Source organism: Hylobates moloch, unplaced genomic scaffold (genome assembly GCF_009828535.3).
Source record: "Hylobates moloch isolate HMO894 unplaced genomic scaffold, HMol_V3 SCAFFOLD_18, whole genome shotgun sequence".
Taxonomy (NCBI): Eukaryota; Metazoa; Chordata; class Mammalia; order Primates; family Hylobatidae; genus Hylobates; species Hylobates moloch.
Window position 1 is genome coordinate 9,513,609 of NW_026652293.1, and position 23,433 is coordinate 9,537,041.

Consider the following 23,433-nt stretch of genomic DNA (forward strand, 5'->3'; position numbering starts at 1 on the left):
AAGACTCAGGCCCACCATCTTGCTTAGGTTAGGATTGAATTAGTGAATATGAAACTATTTTTGCATGAGGAGACAAGGGCTTGGGCCAGGCTCTATGGGATTTGGAAGCATTTTTGACTGGCTGCTGCCCTTCATTGAAATGAACCCCTGAGGAGAAGAGACACATGTCTGACTACTTGTGGAAATGCCCAAGAGCACTCCTCTAGATTCTTCTTTTCCAACTACAGGCTCCATGGGACCACAGCCAACTGTGAACCATGAGAAAGGTGTGGAAGTTTAGGCAAGTCAAGGGGGAGAGATATGAGCAGTAGGGGGAGGACAGCAAAGGGGTCCTAGACCAAGATGCCATCTTCCCTCTATCACTCACATTGATGGACCTTGTGGAGGTTGGGCAACCAAAACCTGCAAAGAACCCTAAATCCCTTTGGATCTCTGATAAGACACAGCTCATAGTTAGCAATGTAGAGGGGACTGAATTTCAGTTCCTATGTTTCTGATGGTTCCACAAGCTGGGGGGTTGAGACAATGATAACCATGAACGCATAACAGGCATCGTTTTAAGCATTTTATGTGAATTAAGTCACTTAATCCTCACAATAAATCCTATGAAGTAGAAACTGTTACCCACCCCCCATGTTGCCGATGAGGAAACTGAGGCATAGAGAGATTGAATAACTTGTCCAAAGTCCCATTGCTAGTATGGAATAGAGTCAGGATTCAAATCCAGGCAGTGTGGCCTCCCAGCCATCCTTCCTTTTCTCTCTGACCGATTGGGGAACCAAACAGTTCTACCCCAGGTGAACAGGAGAAAACACCACCTGATGTCAGCTCCTCCAGGGCAGCGACCTTGTCCTTTGTAGCCATGTGCTAAGACCCAGTGCCTTACACCCAGTAGAATTTCTTGTTGGAAAGAGGAAAATTAAAGAGGGATGAGGATTAGTCTTTGTCTTGAGACTTTCCAACAAGAGAAATTTACATTTAGACACTCTATGTATCCATGTATTTTCCTACCAGAAGGTAGTGTTTAGGAGTTAAATGTCACATCAAAGACAAATGTTAGAGCCAGGAGATTCTTCTTCTTAGGAAGAAGGATATGTTAGTTAGTGACTTTCTCCACCTGATTTGGACTTTATCTCCACCCTTGTCACTAAATTCTTTTCCTTTCTCTCTCCGTGGAGCTGGTAGTTGAAAAAAAGAAATCTGCAGGAATGGGTACGGTGGCTCTCTGGTTACAGTGGTAATAGCCATGTTCCTAAATCTGACCTCCTTTCTTCGGGTCAAATTGGATAAGCTTTCCATGGTGCTGCAGGCTTTTTCTTTCTGCTCCCCTTCACTCTGTGATGCCTCAAACCTCTCATTTCTGTCCATGCTGTCTGCAGACATAGAGTACTGAGGCTGGAAGGAGAAGGAGGGGAACAGGCAGGCCCCACTCTCTGCTCTGAGTAATGTGTGGGAGGAGGCTGGAGAACGGAGCACTTCTCTCTGATCCTGCCTGACTCTCTTGGAGCCAGTGAGGTGGGGTTGTCTCTGAGTGAAGCAGAGGGAGGCCTGGAGGGGCTCAGGAGCTGGACTATTTCTGTAACACAGAGCACATCTGCAGCCAGCCACAGAGAAGGTCAAACTCTGGGCGCAGGGCTGGAATGCAAGGGGCCAGGCAGCTGGGGGGAGCTGTGGTTTCACCCTTTCTGGCAGCTTAGAGGGCCGCTGCAATGCCCTTTGGGGAAGGTGGGGCTACCCACAGCAAAGCGAGTAGGGGAGTGGGGAGGGACTCCGCCCTGGTAGATAGTGATGATGGTGTAGGGCATTGGAGGAGGGTAGGGGAAGGCATGCAAAATCTAAATGCCCATCACATGTGTTGGAGAGGAATTTAATTCCAAGATGTGGGGGCTTTAATTCATGCTCACTACCATTAAAAAAAAAAAAATCAGGCAAAGCACTGTGTGAGAGGAAAGAGAAATAGTGCTGAGACAGGAACCAGGAGGCCACGAAACACACGCATGTGAGTGTGCCCCAGTGTTCAGAAGTCCACACGGGGAGGGGGGTGCACTTGCACTGGCTCCTTCCAAGGCCATATCTAACACACAAATTTGTATCTATAGTCTTTTCCTTAATGAGGACCATGCCCCTCCCACCACAAATTGTATAAGCTCCAGGCCCCCAGAAACCCAGATCTGTCGCTGCATCCATGACACTGACACATATGCCCTTCCTTGGTCCCCTGCCTGCACGTCATGAAGCCCCTTCCTCTGTGCGCGTGCACCCCGTAGCTTCTGTGCCTTACCCTCATCCTCCCGCATGCATGTGTGTGGTTTGGAGCTTCCTGAGTTTCCGTTTATAGTTAGAAAATTGCCCTGCTCTGGCTCTGGCTTTGTCACAGGAGGCTTGTGTTGGCTCAGTCTGACTGCTGCTTGACCTTTGGCCACCCTGCCCTTGGCCTGGCCTGCTCTGGCCACCTAGAAGCAAAATCTGTTGGTTTGTTTTCCTTCTTGGGCTGTGGGTCCTCCCCAGCTGAATCTAAGCCTCTAAAATGGGGTGAGGGTTTCAGATGAGCAGTCAGCCTTTGGAAGGAGCGCTTCCCTGAAGAACCGAAGGTGCTCATGATGAGCAGCTCTTTTATCCTATCATTTGCTCTAGGGGCAATGAGATTCCCTTTCTCAGGTCCAGTGGGCCCCAAGGGAACAAGGACTTGCTACACACCTTATACAGCTGGATAGCAGCATAAGCACTAGAATTGTTTTTTTGTTTGTTTGTTTGTTTGAGACGGAGTCCCCCTCTGTCACCCAGGCTAGAGTGCAGTGGCATGATCTCAGCTCACTGCAACCTCCGCCTCCCGGATTCAAGCGATCCTCCTGCCTCAGCCTCCCGAGTAGTTGGGACTACGGGCATGTGCCACCACACCTGGTTACTTTTTGTATTTTTAGTAGAAACAGGGTTTCATCATGTTGGCCAGGCTGTACTTGAACTCCAGACCTCAGGTAATCCACCCACCTTGGCCTCCCAAAGTGCTGGGATTATAGGCATGAGCCAATGCGCCTGGCCTAGAACTGGGTCTTCTTAGTCAATTATTGCTGTCCATTAATGTTGACCCTTAGAATGGACTTGCTTTCAACCATGACACACACACAAAAGCCCGCCTCCCCGTTCAACTTACACTAGGAACAGACCTCCCTCACATTTGAGATTCTCAGGTGTTAATTGTTCTGGCTCCTAAGTACGGGGAGAGGGTACTATCTTGATGGATAACTTCTTTAGGAACGAATTATTAAGCATCCATCTGTATGTGTCAAAGTGGTGAGGGGTTTTATAGTCAAGATTGAGCTACTGTCTCCTAAGGATAAATAGTCCAAGGCAGATGCACACAGATAATAATGATTATTGGCATTTATTGAACGTTTACTAAGTGCCAGAACCTTCCAGAAATTTTTTGTGGGTATAATCTTATTTACTCCTATGACCAACCCATGAAGAAGGTCCATATATTATCCCCTTTTCACAGATGGGGGAATGAAAGCACAGAGAGGTTAAGTTTCTCACCCAGAGTCCCTTAGGTAGTAACTGGTGGAGCCAGGATTGGAACCGGGGCAGTCTGACTCCAGAGCCAAAAATCTCAAGCCTAATGTGGATTCAACTCAATAAAAATAAACGAAAGGATTAGCTGGTAGGATGATGCATGAGAAGGGAATTTCAAGTTGCACAACTAACATAAAGTGGGAAGAAAGCTGGCTTTGGGCTGTGTCCTGGGCTCTAATCCCAGTTCTCTCACTTCCTAACTGTGTAGCCTTGGGCTAATAACCTGACCTCTCAGGTTCTTCCTCGGCAACAGCAGGACAGCAATACCTATCTCTGGCGGTTAAGCAGAGAATTCGCTAGCATCATGGCATGGGTAGGTGTTAATTTCCTTCTTCTTTCTGTGCTAGTTGTCAAGTTTTCCTGGGAGGGTGAAGGGTAATTTGGGAATTCAAGGTTAATTCTTATTTCAAGAAGAAATGTCCAACCAGCCCTCCAGTACCCTATCTTCTGGACAATATATTCTGCCATCACCACTTCCTCCATATCCTCCTGGGATTGCCTGGAATTGAAGGAGAGACAGGCTAGAGAGAGAGAAGGGTGTTTGGCTTAATGCAGCTGTCAAGCAGCTGTCACCCTCTGGCCACTCTTTCTTCATCTTCTCTTTTTCCTTTTAAAAACAGGGACATTCTCTTGCATAACCACAGTAGAATTAATAGACTCAGGAAACTTAATAACATCGATACAATTCTATTATCTAATATGCAGTCCATATTGAAATTTCACCAGTTGTCCTAATAATGTCATTAGAATCCAATTCAGGATCATGTCTCTTTCCTCTCACTCTGGAAAGTCCCTCAGCCTTTCTCCATATTCGTGCATTGAAGTTTTCTTAAAGAGCACAGGATCCTCTGTGGGACTTCCTGAGCCTTGTCCTGTCTTTCCTCATCCCTGAGCAGGGCTGACTAGAGTAAGGCGATTAATACACTCCCCTTAGGTGCAAAATGTAAGAGGGTGCCAAAAAACTCAGTAGGCAAGATAAATAACATTTCAATGCAATAATTTTAAAATCAAAATCAATGCAAACATTTCATGAAGAACAAAATAGTAACATTTGAAATAAAGACAGGATCCAAAACAGTGCCACTTTAAGCCAAATTGGAGGCTGAGGCAAAAGGGAAATTCCAGTGATACTGGTCCTGTCTTTATTTGAAATGTTAGTATTTCATTCATCATAGGTTTTTAATGTTAATTTTTATTTCAAAAATATCGCATTAAAATAAGTCTTGATTGGCCAGGCGCGGTGGCTCATGCTTGTAATCCCAGCACTTTGGGAGGCCAAGGCAGGCAGATCACCTGAGCCCAGGAGTTCAAGACCAGCCTGGCTAACATGGTGAAACCCCATCTCTACTGAAAATACAAAAATTAGCTAGGTGTGGTGGCACATGCCTGTAGTCCCAGCTACTTGGGAGGCTGAGGCAGGATAATCGCTTGAACCTGGGAGGCAGAGGTTGCAATGAGCCAAGATCGCGCCACTGCACTGCAGCCTGGGTGACAGAGCGAGATTCCATCTCAAAGAAAAAAAAAGTCTGATTACTGAGTTTTTGGATGTCCCTTAAACTTTGTGCTCCCTCCCCCACTCCCACAGGGTGGGCTTGCTCCCTCTCCCAGTCATCCCACCCTCAGAAAAAGTTGGGGGAGAGAGGTGGGGCTCCATGCCAGGAGGAGGAAGGTTAGGGGACAGAGAGAAGAGGCAGGAGGGGAGGGGTACAGAGGCCTGGAATGCAGCCGTGTGTCTGGATGGGAGTCTCTAACAGCTTCCAGCTGCTTCCACAACCTCCAGACTTCCACCTTGGGAGTGGCGTTTGGTTGTTTTTTATTCCCCCTCTTCACATCAAATGTGTGATCTAATTAGACTTTGCATCCCTCATTTCTATCAGTCTTCCCTGTCTTGCAGTGCTCCCCTTAGTTGACCTGTCCTGACCCTGTTTCCATCCATCCCAGGAGCCCCTCAGGTGCTGCCACTGGCATGCTCCTGTAGCATCCACCCAGTGCTGGGTGAGCACTGCAAAGACCAAGCCAGGGCGAGAGACACAGGTGGGCGTCAGCCAGGGCGAGGGAAACGGTGGGCATCAGCCAGGGCAAGGGAAATGGGGGGCATCAGCCAGGGCGAGGGACACAGGTGGGCATCAGCCAGGGTGAGGGACATAGGTGGGCGTCAGCCAGGCTAGGGCAGCTCCTTGTGGCCCTGAGGAAAGAGCTTCGGACTGAGGTTAACAGATCCCGAGGTTAGCCTTGCCTCAGGTATATGAGGTGGGTTATCTCAGCCAACACTTCCAGCCTCAGGGATTTTGTTTTGTAAAATGAGGGTGGTACTAACACTTTTCTGCCCACCTCATAAGACCATAAAAGAACCAAATGAGATAATGATGACGGTGCTTTGTGAACCGTAAAGGATTTTATTTGATATTTTCCCTTCTGTCATAGAACAAATAATCCTTTATTTTGATTAAGACCGTATTCAGGTCTGCTGCATTATTTGATCTAAATCCATGAGAAGAGTAAAGGCAGATTCAGGACCCATGTTCATCTCTGCCTGTAACCAGCATTTCTGTCAGACTAAAGCAGGTCAGTAGGAAACCATGCCCATTCCCACCCTCATTCCATCACCATGTAAAACACAATGGGTGTGCCCAATAATAGCAGTCATTGTTTTAATGTCTCAATTGAAGGCTTTTCTTTTTTATAGATTAATTGAGATATATGATAAATTGTATATATTTAAAGGGTAAAATTAGGTGCATTTTGTGAAACCTTAACCACAATTGAGATAATTAACATATATCCATCACTCCCCAGTTTCTTCCTGCCTCTTTGTAATCCCTCCCTCCACCTTGGCCCCAGGCAACCACCGGTCTGCTTTCTGTCACTATAGATTAGTTTGCATTTTTAAGAATTTTATATAATGGAATCATAGAGTATATACTTTTATTTCAGGGAAGCCTGGCTCCTTTTATTCCATATAAATATTTTAAGATTCATCCATTATGTTGCATATTTCAATAATTCATTTCTTTTTATTGCTGAGTAGTACTCTGTTGTATGCATGTAACACATACGTTGTACCCAGGTGTTCATGGACATTTGAGTTGTTTGTAGTTGGGGCTGTCACAAATAAAGCTGCTGTGAACATCTATCTACAAGTCATTGTGTGAACATATGCTTTCCTTTTTTTCGGGTAAATGCCTAGGAATGAAGTCAATGGGTTGTATGGTGCATGGATGTTTAAACTCTTTAAGAAACTGGGAAACTGTTTTCTAAAGCAGGGTGTACCATTTATATTCTCACCAGCAGTATATGAGCGTTCCAGGTCCTCTACATTTTTGCCAGCACTTGGTATGGTTAGTCTTTAAATTTTAGCTATTCTAGTGGGTGTGGGTAGAGATAGCTCATAGTAGTTTCAATTTGTGTTTCTCTAATGGCTAATGATGTTTTCTTTTCATGTACCTTATTTGACATGTGTATAACTTTGGTGTTATTTGCTATCTTAATACTAAGTTGTGAGAGTTCTTCATAGGTTCTAGATAAAAGTCCTATGTCCATTATATATTTTGCAAATATTTTCTCTCTGTTTATGGCTTACTTTTTCATTTTCGTAACAATGTCTTTTTTTTTTTTTTTTTTTTTTTGTGACAGGGTCTCACTCTGTCACCCACGCTGGTATGCAGTGATGCGATCTTGGCTCACTGCAACCTCCCCCTCCTGGGTTCAAGTGATTCTCTGACTCAGCCCCCTGAGTAGCTGGGATTACAGGTGCACACCACCATGCCTGGCTAATTTTTGTATTTTTAGTAGAGACGGGATTTCACCATGTTGGCTGGGCTGGTCTTGAACTCCTGACCTCAAGTGATCTCCCCACCTTGGCGTCCGAAAGTGCTGGGATTACAGGCATGAGCCACTGCACCTGGCCTGTAACAGTGTCTTTTGAAGAGCAAGCTTAAATTCTGACGAAGTTCAATTTATTGATTTTTCTTGATGGTGCATATTTTGTCATTTTAAAGACATCTTTGCCAAACGCAAAGTCACTAAGATTTTCTCCTGTGTTTTCTTCTAGAAACCTTGTAGTTTTAGCTCTTTCGTTTATGTCTATGGTCCATTTTGAGTTAATTTTTTAATGATAGAGTCAAGGTTGTTTGTTTTCATACATGGTGTTTTACAGCACCATGTATTGAAAAGGCTGTAATTCTCCTTTGCATTGACTTTATACCTTTGTCAAAAACCAATTGACCAAAATGTGTGGATTTATTTCTGAACTCTCTACTCTGTTCCATTTATCTATACATGTGTCTTTATGCCAACACTACATTGTCTTAATAACTGTAGCTTTATAATAAGTCTTGAAGTCAGGTAGTATAAATCCTCCAAACCTATTCTACTTTTTCAAGAATTGGGTATTCTGGATCCTTTGAATTTCCATGTGAATGTTAGAATCAGCTTGTCAACTTTACAAAGATCTGCTAGGGTTTTGGTTGGGACTGTGTTGTGTCCATAGAAAAATATGGGGAGAGTTGACAATTTAACAATATTGAGTCTCCTGATCCATGAAAACAGTATTTTTCTCCTTTTACTTGGATTTTATTTAAATTCTTTCAGCAATGTTTTATAGTTTTCAGTGTATAGGTCTTGCACATCCCTTGTCAAATGTATCCCTTAATTTTGCGCTATTATAAATGGTGTTTTAAAATTTTCTTTTTTCATTGTTTGTTGCCAGTATATAGAAATACAACTGATTTTTCTATATAAACTTTGTATCCTGAGCCTCTCGTCCCTTACCTTGAAAATTGAATTTAAAAGAGCAGGAACCTGAAAATATCAAGGGGCAGGGCATTTGCATGACGTGATAAACATTTACAATGGCTCTAAAAACATGAGCATCTTTCTGTTCTAAGTCATAGATCATTTCAGTAGCAGCCCTACAGTAGCTGTGACTGTAAAGGATGGGAAGGAGGGGTGGTATAGTAAATTCTGACTTAGCATCTACACAAGTAGAACACCTCCAGATCTCTGGGGTACTCTTGAGGGTGAATGGAGCAAGTGGGAATGCAGTGCAGCCCCTTTAAGGAACCCGGCCAGCCAGCCACCCTGCGGGCTGCTAGGAAGGCAGCCCAGGAGATAAGATAAGGCCCCCTAGCAGGTTTAAAGCAGGGTCCTGAGCCACAGTGGCTGGGCTACTGATAGGCAAACAGGAACCAGGGGTGATAAGGAGGAGGTGCCAGCTACTAAATCCGGGCTGGCAAGAGGAGGAGTAGCCAAACCACTCCTCTGGGGCCTGAAAGGAGAAGGGGCTATTAATTGTGGGTGTGTAGGGAGAGGGAACTTGTATGCTCTGTATATCCCATTTATGATCATGGTAAAAAAGAAAAATCCTACTGGGCTGTACTTAAAGGCACTCTGTTTCGTATGGAGTAAATGCTCAATAAATATAGGCTTATTGAGTTCCTTATGCTCTAGTGAGATGCTCTGATATGGGGTTTAGAGACTACCTAATTTCTTCCTCAAACGAGGAAAATCCTGGCAAGGACTTACTCTCACAAGCCTGGCACTGCTCATTTGCACGCATCTGCATAGATTTGCATGTGTCCTACTTGTAGATACTTTTAGATTTCCCCCAAATCTGTTGCCTATTTTTAAAGGATAAAGAGGGAATTTATCTCTTCTTGTTCTTGCTCACCTTTCATCTGTATCCTCCAAAGATGCTAAAATAATTTCTGCAACTTTGAACTATAAACAATACCTGTGGTTGCATAGTTTATGCAGATAGAAGCAATTCTTTGACTGACGATGTGTTTCTCCTCTTAATTTCTACTATAATTCCTAGTTCTGCTCTCCAAACTTCTGAGTGGGGCAGAGAGATATTAAGGTAACAAAATAAAAATAAAAACAAACCCTCTAGCTGAACAGCCAGGCTCAAATTGCTTAGAAAGCTTCAAGAATTAGTTCACTCTACCTGGACAGGTCAGTTAGAGGCAGTTCCATGGATCTGAAGACCACCTTCCCACTGCTTCCCATCCCAGGGCTAGGGATGCTGTGACTATCTTTGTCTGCTCTCCTTCCTCCAGGAATAAATAACAATATCATCCCTCCCCCAGATCCCAGCTCCTCTATTGGCCCGCCAGGCAAATATTTCATAATGTGGGCTCATCCAATTGGGCATCAAGCCAGAGCCAAGAGCCTCAGGTTGCGAGTGTGCTCCAATCAGGCGGGGCGGCCTGGGTGGGACTAGAGGGCTCTCCTTCTCCACATGAGAGGTGGCAGCATTACTCAGGTGGATAACATCAAGGTAGGAGTTGCTACTTTCTCAGGGCAGAGTAGAAGGGACAGGGCTGTCCATCAGCCAGCTCCGGCTGGCTGAGGCGACCCAGCACCGAAGGGGTTAAGGCCAGCCAGCATGTGTGGCTGTTAATGATTGCTACCCACCAGGGACATGGTGAGTATTAAAGGAAAACCTTCTCCCTATTTCTCAGTGTGAAAAGAGTCAGGGCCAGAGGCAGCAGAGGGAAGAGCAAAGAAGAGCCGGTGAGTAAGTGGTTATCTGTCTGGTCTATGTTTGTCTGGGTGGCTCTGGAACGGAAAAGGAAGCCTAGATAGACCCATTCCATCAGCTAGAGTGGGCTTTTGTTACAACCAGATACAAATTCTCAGCTTGAGGCCAGATTCCAGTATCATTACTATTTATTAGAAGGAAATCTTTAAAATTATCTTAGTCCAAGGGAGTGAACTGCTCAGCGCAGAAGCCAGAGATACAAACCATTGTCTGTCCTGATATCAAGACAATGGTTTTGTGTGGCCACCCTGAACACAAAGCTGGAGCTGCTACTCTTCCTTCTTCTGTCTGAACCATTGTCTCCAGAGAGGCGCTCGGTAGCTCTGGTCAGGAGCAGCGTCGGCCTCTCTTGTGGGCCGATTTCCTGGATGGGGCCACGGGAGGAAGGCGGAGCGGACAGAGCCACAGGAGACTGGCATGGCTGTGCTCCTGGTTTTGTCCTTTTACTTAGCAGAGTCAGGTGTGGTGAGATGTAGGGTAAGACAGAACCTGGCGGGGGTGGGTGCAGAGAGTTGCGGGGAGAACTCTTCACTCGTTAAGAAGACAAGGTTGTCAGTTGAGAGCAAAACTGAAATCCAGGGAGAAAGAGAACCAACCTTTTGCATTTAGATTTCTGTTGCCTCCATTCCCTCAACTTCCCCTTCAGGTCCCTCATCACTTCAACCTCCAAAACATTTGTGCTCTTTGACCCTGGCCCCTTCTAATGACAGTTTTGTGGAGAGGGTGTGGACAAGAATTCCTTGGCTTGGAGGGGGAGGTGGACGCACTGGCTTTTCTCAGCTGATGCTATCTCTCTGTGTGTGTACTCATGAATGCCCATGTGATTTCAAAAAAAAAAAAAAAAAAGAGGGAGACTGTCACCAAAAAGGAAGTGCTTACTTTACCCTCCTCCCACCCCTAGCTAGGAGCCCTTTTGTTCCCTTGCTTCTTTCTTGGGAGGAAAGAGATTCGATGACATAGTGATGCTAGGTTGAACCTAGGGAGGAACTCGGGGCCCTGGAGAGCCTATTGGGTGGGAACAGGTGCTCCCTGTGCCAGTTTTGAAAGCAGATTTGAGCGATAAGGTAAACCCAACCCCCTGATGGCTTTCAGCTATGGTGCTTCCTCTGGCTGGGCTGCCCATGGGCAGACAGAAACCGGACACAATAGGGGGAAGGTGCCAGCCACTAGACCCAGCAGGGCGAGAGCAGAAGCAGCCAAGTTTCTGGGCATTTGAGGCCAAGAAAGAAGGGGGAAGTAGAGTATAGGAGAGGAACAGGGATACTTGTTGTGTTCTGCCTCATATTGCGAGTCAGCCACAAATGCCTAGCCAACCTCCATCCCTACACTTCCAGGAGAAGTATACTGGGATTGTTATTCCCAGGCAGGGGGGCTTCATGGGGGATGCAACCTGTGCAGTTGCCCCACATGCTTGGTTTAATGCTCTGCTATTGCTGTCTCGAAATCCTTAAGTTTTGTAAAAGGGGCCCTGCAAATTGTGCAGCTGGTCCTACTTCCAGGCCCAGCCAGAAGTTGCAGGTGCAGAATAGTTGCTCATATACTCCAACAGGTGTAGGCAGGCTTACCTGTTACTCAGGTGTCACTTATGGAGGCCGGCTTCTGTCCTGCCTGGCACCTGTGCTGCATCCTTTTCCTTTCCTCCTCTCTGTTCCCCTCCCAGAGGACTCTGTTCCTCCTTGTTACAGCCTCCATGCCCAGTCTTTCTGCACGGCTGCTTCGTGGCAGTACAGGGGTGGGAACAGCAGTGTCCCTTGCCTGACTGCCTCCCTGCCTTCCTTCTCAGGCCCTCTCTTTTCCTTATCTGGGCTGTAGCCAGCAGGTTCTCTAGGCTAGGTCTAGGCCTAGGAGCACCTATTCTGTTCCTCTGAGATTGTCTTCCGTCCCTTTTGTAAGCCCCGGTTATCAGTGGATGCTCTCTGGCACCTGCTTCTTGTGATGTTTGCTTAGCAACAGGTTGTTTTCCTGTGATTTCCATAGGATCCAGGTCTGGGTGAGTACAGGGTGGGGAAGGGGAGGTGCAGCGAAAGAAGAATCCTAAGGCTGCTGTCCTTGGTGTTACTTCTTCTACCGTCCTCCTCCGTGCCAGCTCCTCCTGCTCTGGACCAAATGGCTCCACAGAAGACCTCCCTTTCCTCCTCCTCCCCCAAGCATCAGCTAGAGGTTGGCCAGTCTAGGAAGGAAAAGGAAAGCAGGAGGGAGGAACAGGTCCTCTGTGTCTCTAGCCTCCACCCCAACTCTTCTTCCTTCTCCAACTCTTCTCTCCTGGCCTCTTTAAGCTGCTGGATGACGTTTTCCAGTGCTTCCTACCAGGCCAGTGCTGTTAGTAATGATACTTTCAAACCGTGCAGAGGAGTCTTAATGCATGTGATTTAAAAATAATGAGCTTGGCCAACGTGGCAAGACCATGTCTCTACTAAAAATACAACAAATGAGCCAAGCGTGGTGGCCTGTGCCTGACGTTCCAGCTACTCGGGAGGCTGAGGTGGGAGAATCGCCTGAGCTCAGGGAGCGGAGGCTGCAGCGAGCCAAGATCACACCACTGAACTCCAGCCTGGGATACAGAACAAGAACACATCTCAAAAAAAAAAAAAAAAAAAACAACGAAAAAAACCAACAAAAACAACAAAAAACCCAAAAAACGAAAACAATGGATTGTCCAGATTAATTCTGAGTGAACTTTGGAGTATATCATTTTTGATTTTTAACTTTTTGTTGTTGACAGCAGATTTTCCATTCTTTTTAGCTTAGTTTAGGTCTATAAGGGAACTTGTATTTACTGAAGACACTGAGATCATCAGCTGGTAGAAGGATACACTGGCTTAGAATTGCATTTCATAGAATTCAAAACTATTAGAACTGGAAGGTGGCTTAGAGAACATCTAGCCTAGTGCTGTCCAATAGAATGTTCTACAATGATGGAATGTCCTATGACTATTCTGTCCCATATGGTAACCACTAGCTACTGTGGCTCTTGAGACGCAGTGAAATGTGGCTAGTGTAACTGAGGAACTGAAATTTTAATTTTATTTAATTTTAATTATTCAAAATTGAATACGGCTAGTGGCTATCAACTTGGCGCAAATTTAGGATAGTGCTATTTATTGTATTCCCTTATTTTATTAATGATTATAACATTAGTCACTACTAAACAACTGGATGTGCCAGGCATTCTTCTAGAGGTTTTAAATATTTAGTCCTCCCAGCAACTCCAGTATCGTTACATGTTGCAGGTGGGGAAACTGAGACCCAGAAAGGGACAGTGACTCAGTAGTGGTCAGTTACTAAGACTCCTGACTCTGACACCACCGGCCTTACCCTTTTTCTTAAGGACAATCCACATGCTGTCCATTCCTTGCCATCATGTGCCAGCTTTTTTCACAACTCTCCAAGTCCCTTTCCAGATCTCCCTCTTCCTCTCGGGGGCATCAGGGGAGCTCACAAAGGATCGTCTCAGTCTGCAGCAAGTGCTCTCCTAGGCACAGCCATTTTCTGGCTGGTTCCATGGGTGGCCCCTGTTCCTAGGCTCCCTTTGGATCCCCCACCAGCAGGCAGCAGTGCAGGGATATCGCTTTGCCCTCAGAGCCCTCGGCAAGCTCCCCAAGTACAGGGGAAGTTCCAGATTCCTTGTTCCTGGCAAAAGGAGGTGTTCAAAATTTCCCACAATCCACCTGCCTCCAGCTTACCCTATTACTCCCAGTCTGAGAGAGAAGATCAGCTGAGCCCTCCTTGGGGGCCGGAGGCAGAATGGGTCTCCCTGGGCAGGTGAGGAGCAACACTAAATTAGAGCCTGCTGTTGCCCCTCAACCCTTGCTGTGCTACCCTCCAGCTGGGAGGCTCCTGCTCTCCAGCTCTGGCTGGTTTACTGCTTTCCTCTTCCCAAGGCAAAGCTTCTGCTTTGTAGACTCTTATCAGAGTCTGGCTGGCCAGTAGGGAGGGGAGGGACAGGAGGGGGCATGAAGCAGATGCACTGTGCACACTGATCCCCACGAGAGGGATTTGAGGCTGAGCTCTTGTCTCCTTCAGCCGCTATTCAGCATCCCAACTGGAACAGCACGTGCCCCCTCCTCCAGGCAGTGGTGAGCCTGCTGGCCTGCCCTACAGCTGCTCCATCAAACTCAAACAGTTATTCAGTTCCCCCATGTGTGAGGTGCTGGGCAGGGGCACAGCAATAAAGGCCAGGCTGTGGACAGTGTTTGTGTGGCTGCCCTTCCATGCCCCTACATCCAGGCAGCTCTTGTCAGACTAAAGTTTATGGGTAGCCCCCAGCCCACGTCACACAGTTCCCAGATCTGTAGCCCACAGATGTTATCAGTGAAAGAGTTTGTGGCTTTCATTACTGTGTTCTTGGAGCAGACCTTGAAAAGCTGGCATCTCCCCCTGAACCATGAAGCTCTCTCCTGCTTTCCTAGAGATGAGGAGCTCAGATTGGGTGCATCGCAGGGACAGAAAGCAGGGAGCCCAAGACTCAAATTTTTCTGACCTCTTCTGTCACTATAGCTGGGACAATGCACCTCAGCTTCCCTGATTCTAAAATGGGCCTTTCTTGCCTCCCTCCCAGTATAAGGACCAGAGACTGCATGCGTTTTATTTTTCTCTTTGTTCCATATGCCTTCAGAGCATCATGACCTTTCTTCCTCTGCTCTCTGGTCCAGTGGGAGATTTGTGTTGTCTGCTGAACAAGGCATCACTCAATACCATTGTTTTACTGTTAAAATGAGAAAACTAAGATACCAGACAGCTTGATTCTCAAATTGCTGAATTGGGAACCAAGAAGGCACTGGTAGCTTTTGAGGATGGAGAAGGAGAGAGATCAGCCAGTTTCATAACTCTCCAAACACCCACTTTGTAAAATTCCTTTCGTGGGGTGGGGCAGGGTGGGGTCGCTGCTCTCCGTAGGACACCAGAAGCAGATCTGCTGAGTTAGGGATGCAGAGACATGGTTTCAGTGACCTTCCATAGACCCGGCGGTGGACAGCTGGGCTGCCTCAGCCTCTGAAGGGCAGGGGTTTGAGATTCAACTCAGAGCTGGAAGGCTGGGGTTGGGGGGGGGGCATAATTAATTATTGCCCTGCCCTGTTACCCCTTGGGATCTGTTCCACATTGCTGGCTGTCAGGAGAAGGCAACTTGGAGGCGAGGGGGCTGGGGCCTTTTTTCTGTGCTTCTGTCTGGCTTAGCTACTGAGGAAAGGCTGAGAGGAGGAAAACCCAGAGCTGTAGGCAGCTGGTTCTCCTTTGAATTCCTCCTCTCTTTAGAAGGGAACAAGAGCACACAGCACAAGGAGGAGCTCCAGGGAGCTGGATTGCCCCAGTTCTCCAAGTTGGGTCAGGGTGAAGGAGAAAGTGTCTCCCAGCCTGCCCATGGCAGCTTCTGGGTGGTAGAATCGCAGTTCCCCACAATTGGAAGACACTTCAGTGTTGAGACAGTTAAGGTCTGGCTGTACCCGGGAATGATATTCAATAATTCATCAACCAGAAAGGACGCTGGCCTGGAGTCTTGGAGGGCCCTGTGGTGCCAGGCATTAACTCTTTTGTCTCTGGGTCATGGAGATGTGAGGAGGTCTCAGACCCTGGCCCAGAGGTGGGGCAGGGACACTCGAGGGACTTGGGGGAGCAGCTTTTCACCCACCAAACATGGAAGAGCTTCAGTACTTGAATCACTGGCAGAGTTATGCTATCTACTCTGGTCGTCTTCATTTTTCAGCAGACAGATGGAATTCCCTAAAGTAAAACAACCAGTTTAAAGATGAATCAAGCTAGGGTGGGAGGTCAGAATGAAGTTCCCCTGTATAGTATCCATGTTTTCTCTCATGCACACACACACGCGTGCACACACATGAGCTTGAACCCATTACCCTGACTGAAGTACACCTTGCCCTCCTGCCCTCAGTCTGCCATCTTAGGCCTTCCTATCTCCTCTCATAGGAATAAGGGACCACCCAGGCCCAGAACAGGGGCTGGGAGACACTACAGTGAGAAAATGGGGGAAGGACAGCACCTGGGCTGGAAGGGAAGAAACCTGGACCTGGCCCCCTGATTTGTGATTTCTCTCCCTTGTCCACGGAGCCATCTCTTCTATCTTCTGCCTGTGGTGGGAGCTGAGCTCACGTAGAAGGCCCCCAGCCTTCCATAACTGCCCATAACAGGTTTTGGGATGGGGCTGGGGGTGCAGTGAGGCTGGGCAGAGTGAATCAGGAAAGGGAGCAGCATGGGTCTTGTCTCCTAGACATGCAGCCGAGTAGCTTAGGACATTTCAATAAACTGGCTTGGGGCAGGGAGGTACCATCTTCTTGACACTTTGGAAATAACTGTGGCATCAAAGGGGGGATGAGCAAGGGCAGAGAAGAAAGGCGAAAGCAAGTACAAGGCTGGGTGACAGCCACTGGCAGCTGGTCCCCAGCACCCAGAGAACTGGTATTTGGACCTTCAAGGAGCACATGGAAGAGAAACAGTGGGGGTTGTTGTTTTTAGAGACAGGAAGGTCTTGCTTTGTTGTTTTTTAGAGACAGGGGTCTTACTCTGTGTGTGTGGTTTTTTTTTTAAGACGGAGTCTCGCTCTGTCACCCAGGCTGGAGTGCAGTGGTGCAATTTCGGCTCACTGCAAGCTCTGCCTTCCAGGTTCACGCCTTTCTCCTGCCTCAGCCTCCCGAGTAGCTGGGACTATAGGCGCCCGCCACCACGCCCGGCTAATTTTTTGTATTTTTAGTAGAGATGGGCTTTCACTGTGTTAGCCAGGATGGTCTCCTGACCTCATGATCTGCCTGCCTCTGCCTCCCAAAGTGCTGGGATTACAGGCGTGAGCCACCACCCCCGGCCTTTTTTTTTTTGGGGATGGAGGTCTTGCTCTGTTGTTTTTTAGAGACGGGGGTCTTGCGCCTCAGGTTGGGGTGCAGTGGTGCGATCATAGTTCACTGCAGTCTCGACTTCCTGGGCTCAAGTGATCCTCCTGCCTCTGCCTCTGAGTAGCTGGGACTACAGATATGTGCCACCATGCCTGGCTAAGGCAGTGTTGTTGGAGGGGCTCCTTCCCACCTGCAAATACCTAGAAGTGCTGCCAGGGCCTGACCCTCTTTGACTTCTTCTTTATGTGGCAGCAATAGGTAGGAAAACAGAGGGCCTCTGATGAGAAGTGGCTAGGAAAGTGTATTTTCTCCTGGAAATGGCAGGGGGAGCTTCAGGAATCAGGTGCATGAAGATGGCTGGAAACATAAACTGAGTTGGTTTTTAATTGGGACAGGATGCTGGAGCAGATAAGCCTCCTTGAAAATAATGATGAGATCCAGATGGGGAGGCACAGAGCAGGAGCCAACCTTCTCCCCACCTTCCCCTCCTCTGTGGCAGCAGAAATCCTCTCTGGAGCATGGACAGTCTCGGCTTGGAATTTGCTAGCTGGGAGAAAGAAGGAAGTGGGAGGGATGGGACCCCCTTTCCACTTGCCTAGCATGCAAACCTCTCTCCACCTAATGAGCTGTAATGCTGGAAGCCAAGGCGTCCTCAGGATGGGGAAGCCGGGCCAGGGCTAATTCTTTGTCAGCAGATTCTCAGGAGCTATGGAAATAAAGCAGCTTGGTGTACGGCAGATAATCAAGAGAGGCCCAGTGGGTGGAAGGAGTGGAGTATTTCTCCTGTCGTTCAATATTGATCACAGTGGGGTTCTGGGCGTCCAGCCTGGGAGTGTGTGTGCATGTGCGTGCATGTGTGAACATACATGCCTGCAAAAGATCGTGAAACTTGGATTAATTTTGCCACTCTTGTCAGTGTAGTGCCAGGTATACTACACGTGGAGGCTGACTCTCCAGGGGGATGTTTGGAGATGAAGCAATGCAGAGTTATCTCTATGTGAGGTACTGGAGGGGTTGAGGATGTCTCTTGAACTACAGGAAAGCTTTAAATAGGTGCAGAGACAAAGGCCCGGAAAAATAGAGAGGATCTGCTTCTTTTCTTTGTAATTTATTGGTCTTGGGACTTCCAGAGTGCCTGCCCCTGGCACTCCCAGCCTGTGCCCCATACACGATCTTCTTAAGCCTGGGACTATGTATTTTTCATTTTTTCGATCCTGCATCTGGCATATTTCTTAATTTGTTTTTAAGTAGAATGATCATAGCCATTATCTCTTCTGCAAAAAATTGTCTACATCTTGAAAGTTTACAGCTATTATTTCATAGAATTAGTATATATGCTGTTGAAGCGAGCACTATTATTTCATATAGTTAGAAGGTACCTCATTTACACACGAGAAAACTAAGGGCCCAAGAAATAAAGTCACATTCCTAACTCAGGTTGGATCTTGGACTGAATGTTTGGTCCTGCCATGTTTGTTTCCACTGATGGCACTGTCATCAGGGCCACCCTCATCGTGGATAAGTGACCACCTACTGGACCGCTCTGGAGTTTAGGGCTGTCTCTACCTCCACCACACAATCTCCTTTACCACCTGAGATTTTCCCTTCTTTTGGGTGGAATTTGAAAGGTCCATTTGGATCTGTATTCATGAATTCATAATCATTTGTCCTTGACAAATGGAAGCCTTTTGACATCCCAAAAGGAAGGAGAGAGGAAGGAGAAAACGGATTACCCGTCCTGTTTCCGTTTTTAATGTTCTGCCTCTTGTAAGTTCTTCTTGATGTCTAACTAAAATGAAAATCTGCCATACTCTGCAGTTTATTGGCAAAAGGAAAGAACTGCTGCTAGACATTCTGTGTGCAGACTTAATTCAGAGGATTTCAGAGCTCTCGATGAGCAGGGGAAGCCCCTGAGCCTGCCTTCATTCCTACTCCCTTGTGCTATCTTTACAGGGCATAGGAGAAGTAATTTAACTTGCAGCTTAAGCAAAGGCTGTGGGAGGCCCCTGAGCTCAGCTTGAAGAGAAAGGGGATATTTTTGCTTTCTAGAGGAAGAAAGCTCATTTTCCCAAAGCACCCCTACCCCCTCCTCCTTCTGTGCAGATGAGCTTAATTTTCTTCCCCTCCTACTGAAGGTGGATTAAAGCCAAGCTATGTATTCAAGGGGGAGCTAGGCAGGGAAGCTGAGTGAGGGGGCGAGGGGGCAGAAGCAGAGCTTCTCTCATGGAGAGGAAGTAATTAATTTTAAGAGAGAGCTAAGATAGGGAAGCCCTTGGTGATAGAATGTCAAACTCCAAATGCAGGTGGTTAAAAATTAAGTCAGGGCTGGAGAGTTTCTATTATTCATTCATTCAACAAATATTTATCGAGCACCTGTTATGTATGGGCAGGAACCTCAAGCCAGCATCAGGAGAGGGCCCAAGCAACTGGATTAGGGACAGGGAAAGGGTGTGATCTGAAAACCGAGGCCTCCTGTCACCAGGATAAATCATTTGCAAAAGTCCCACGAAATAGCTGAATATATTGACCTTCTGGATTTAAGATTAAGCTGTTTAAATATCAGCAGCGGTTGACCCCAGTTATATCCTACCAACTTGTCTCATTATGGGTTAAATAATAATATTGTCCATTTGCTTTTCCATTCACTGATCACATTATTCCCCAATCAAGTTCTTGCTCGATCCAAAAAACTAGATTAGCCCCTTCCTTTCAGTGTCTGTTGTGACATCACAGAATTGTCATAGCAACAGACTGTGATGTCAACGGACTGCCTGGTGCTGCTAAAAAGAACCACGTTGGTCAAAAAAGGAATCTGTCATGTGAAGACAAAATGGAATAATATAGAAAGCCAGAGGAACTGAAACGTGATATCAAAAAGAACATCTTGGCAGAATAAGATAACAATGGGTCTGGAGCCTCCTTTGCTAGAACTCTTTACAGAAAACCAAGGAACTTAATGAGGATTGATTGGAGAACAGGCTTGCCTAGAAGCAGGGGGATGGCAGCAATGACCTTCGGAAGGCCCTTGCAGTCCAAGGATCCTAAGACATGAAGGACATTAGGAAAGGGGGGAGCACTGACCATCTTTAGCTGCTGAAGAATTCAGGGGAATTAACATCGATACAAACCTCCTTGCTTCTGAGCAGATCTGACAGTCACCAGCTGGAATGTATCATCTCGTGTCTGGGAAGATTTTCAGCCATAAACACACAATGACCCCCTCTCAAGCCCCATTTGCTGCCCTCTTCCTTGCAAGCCTTGAGAGGAAGCTCTCCTTTAATATTGCCTGAGCAGCCCCATCCTAGCCACCAGCTCTGGTTCCACAACATCCACGCCCATCTGGTCGACTTGCTTCTCATCGGTAGGACCGCCACACAGGGAGGGAAAGAAACCCCATGCTGTCTGAGGGGAGCAAATCAGAGGCACAGGGGCAGAGGACCTTCATTCATTATGCTCCTGTCCACACAGAAGAAGGCTGGGCAGGCTGACAGAAGAGAAAGGAGACCTGCTCAATCAATCTCAGCTTCTCAGCAGCGGCAGCTATAACAGCAGATGAATCTGGAGCTTCATTTAACCCTTATGCCCACAGGATCTGAAGGACCTCTGAGAAGCAAGTTGATTTTCTGCTCAGGAGCCTGTATTCTGGGTTGAGAATTGGGGAGGCAGGAGGACTGTCTCCCTACAGGTCGGGCTGGCGTGAGTTTCAGTCGTGCAGATGGGAATGCAGCCCCAGACTCCTTCACCTGCCCAGCTACTCGGCGTCCTTAGCTCACTGAGGTCGGACTACCTGGGAGTGCTACACCTGCTCTGTGTATGCCTGTCTCTCCATTTCAGCATTTTCTCCTTGGGACGCTGAATGGGGAGGATCTCATCCCCTCCTTGTTTATTCTGCCTCCAGTCCTCTGACCAGTAGCATTCTGGCTTAATACCAGGAAAGCCACAGGCCTACTAGGGCACCTAGGCGACCCCTACCACCACCCAAGGAGAGTGCCTTCCTGGTTCTCCAGAGCCAGAGCCAGGAGGAGGGGAAACTGCCAGAGACTCTGCCACCGATCGCTCTGCATCTCTGCCACAGCCTTACGAGTTGGACCAGAGGACTTACTTCTCAGAGGCATGGTAGGATCAGGGTGGCCGGCGGGTCCTTTGAGGCTGCCAACCTGGGGACGGAGCTGCCAAAAAGATGTTGAAGTTTCGGGCTGATCGACGGGTCAGGTAGGGATTTCTTCCACGGATCATGAGCCAAGTCAAGTCAGAGCAAGCTGAATTGGCAGCTCATCCTGCTTGGATCCAGGGGCTTCAGAGTGAGGGGTCTGCTTGAGATGACCTGGAGAAGGAAGCATAGTTAGGTCAATGGTTGCTGCATTGCAGTGCTTGTGAAGGGGAAGCTATTTTGAAATTGGTAGTGCCGGGATAGAATGAGGACGTCATTTGTAGGGGTTGCTGGGTAGGAAAGTCTGGGGCTGGGAGAGATGTGCCATTCCCTAGAAGTCTTGTGATGGTTGGCAGCAGACTGTGTGTGTACGCTTCTGTGTGTGTGTGTGTGTGTGTGTGTCTGTGCCAGTGCCTGCAGGGAAGATTCCAGCAGTTACCATCGGGAACACACAGAACAGAAGGAGACTGGAGGGTCAGGGCGGGGGGCGGGTGCCCTGCACCACTGAGAAAAAGCAGACAACTTGACACCTCAAAGGACACCGTAGTTGCCACAGACTGCTTGCCCCCAGACCACCAGATGGGACAGATTCAGGGGCAGACAAGGGTAACTGGAAACAGTTGCCCTTCCTTGCAAAGATCCCCTGTGATTAAATTGAGGAGCGTGTCCTTGTTGGACCTGGGAGGGAGGTGGGAATAAAGTTTGGGAAGTGGGGAGTGGATTATCAACGTGCTAGACTCAGAACCCAGGCCTGGTGGACACGTGCCCGATTTTGGGTCCTGGCTGGCAAGCCTGGGCTGCGAAGCCCAGATTTCCACATAGACTGTAGGCACTGCCTGCTGTGCTTTTATCTCCTGCATGTCTTTGGATTACATCTGAGCATGATAGCTTTGGAAACTGAAAAAAACACTCTTTGATATTATCTTTAGCTTTAGCGGACAGCCCAAGGGCTGGGATGTGTCCTGGTCTATTGAAAGGGGGCCCCCAAAAGGTTATTTTCCTTCTCTGATGCAACTGAAGGGACTAAGCTAAGATCTTCCTCTGCTGCTGGCTGACCTGCCACTTGTCAAGCAGAGCCGGCTCTTTGCTGTGGGTGTGCTTGAGTGGCCCTGTCTCCTTGGCCTCTGTCCGAGTGCCTGTTCCTTGCGGTAGTTTGGCACCTACTCTGGGTTCTCACAGTATTTCTCAAGAGGGATGGGCGAAAAGGCCCTTAACTCATCTAGTCCCTCCACTGGCTGAATGCTTGAATCTCCACTGCTACATTCTTGCCAAGCAGTCACCGCTTACCAGATCCATCTCAGGGGTTGCCATTATGGCTTAGACCGCTGCATCAGCCCCTCTGCGCTCTGTCTGCTGCCTTCCTCCCCATCTCCCCTGAGAGCCTCCTGGGGAACTGTCCTGACACTCAGCCAGCCGGAGGAGCCACAGCAGGTCTTCCCAAGGAGACTTCACGATGCTGCTCCCCATCTGCCTCTGCACCTACCCCCGACCCCCAAGCCCTGGTTCCTGCTCCCTTCGGCTTCCTGGCAGGCCATCCTCACAACACCCTGCCCCTCTCCTGGCCACAGCATCCCTTAATGAGATTGGACTGTTGAGCCAGTACTGACCTTCATGCCTGACAGCCCCTGAGGTCTCAATGACATCAAGCAGCCCTTAGACAGGAGACCCTGGACTTAGGGTGTGGGTGGGTCCAAGCCCAAGCTCAAGAATGGAGTTTTTTGAGCTTCCATTTCCTTTTAAGAAAGAGACAGAGCATAAAGCAGGAGAAGGAGGAGGAGTCCAAGGTCACAAGAAAGTCTTTTCAGCAAATAATGGGGGAGCTTTTTTTGTATGTGGTTCACTGGCAGATGCCGTCCCTGGGAGAGAATCTGCCAGGCGTGAGGTCCTGATGTGCTGAATTGGCTGTTGGAACCCCTCTTCCCCACACTGAGGATAACCACTGAAAGAGTTTAGTGTGGCTTATTTCCAGCCTCAGAGAACTCTAGTAAGTAGTTAGTACTGACTAGTGGGAGGTGACCAGGCTTCATTTCTTCCTTCCCCCACCCCGCCCCCACCCTTATCCAGATGTCAGCCCAGGCCTCCCATGGATCCCCCAGGCACAAGCTCCTTACATGATCACCTGTCCCTGTCACCACCCAGGGCCTGTCCACGCGTTGGCTTTTGTCTCTGCCTTCTTCATCTTTACCACAACTCTTCTGTTTTTCCCTCTACAGCCACAATGAAAGACGGAACACATTTCTACACCCAGTGACTGGCCAGGTCCCAGAGGAAAACAAAAAATTTGACTTGAAAATGTAAGTGTGTCCCCTACTTGCTGTTTGGCCTTTCTGCCC

At 47.8% G+C, this 23,433-nt stretch overlaps 1 protein-coding gene across 23 annotated transcripts in view; it reads left to right on the top strand.

The window, feature by feature from the left end:
• PLEKHA6 (pleckstrin homology domain containing A6) overlaps positions 1–23,433 on the top strand; it is a 155,267-nt gene that overhangs the window by 78,323 nt on the left and 53,511 nt on the right. For 20 of the 23 annotated variants that reach the window (XR_009210690.1, XR_009210689.1, XR_009210691.1 and 17 more), the window contains one exon: positions 23,314–23,394. Coding sequence is in view for 2 of the 23 variants with exons in the window: in XM_058430411.1 (XP_058286394.1) it covers positions 23,314–23,394 (81 nt within the window). In the remaining 21 variants the exon portion in view is untranslated. Of the gene's footprint in view, positions 1–19,700; positions 21,163–22,947; positions 23,085–23,313; positions 23,395–23,433 lie in introns of those variants that run through there. The other 3 variants (XM_058430414.1, XM_058430415.1, XM_058430412.1) reach the window with 3 other exon arrangements.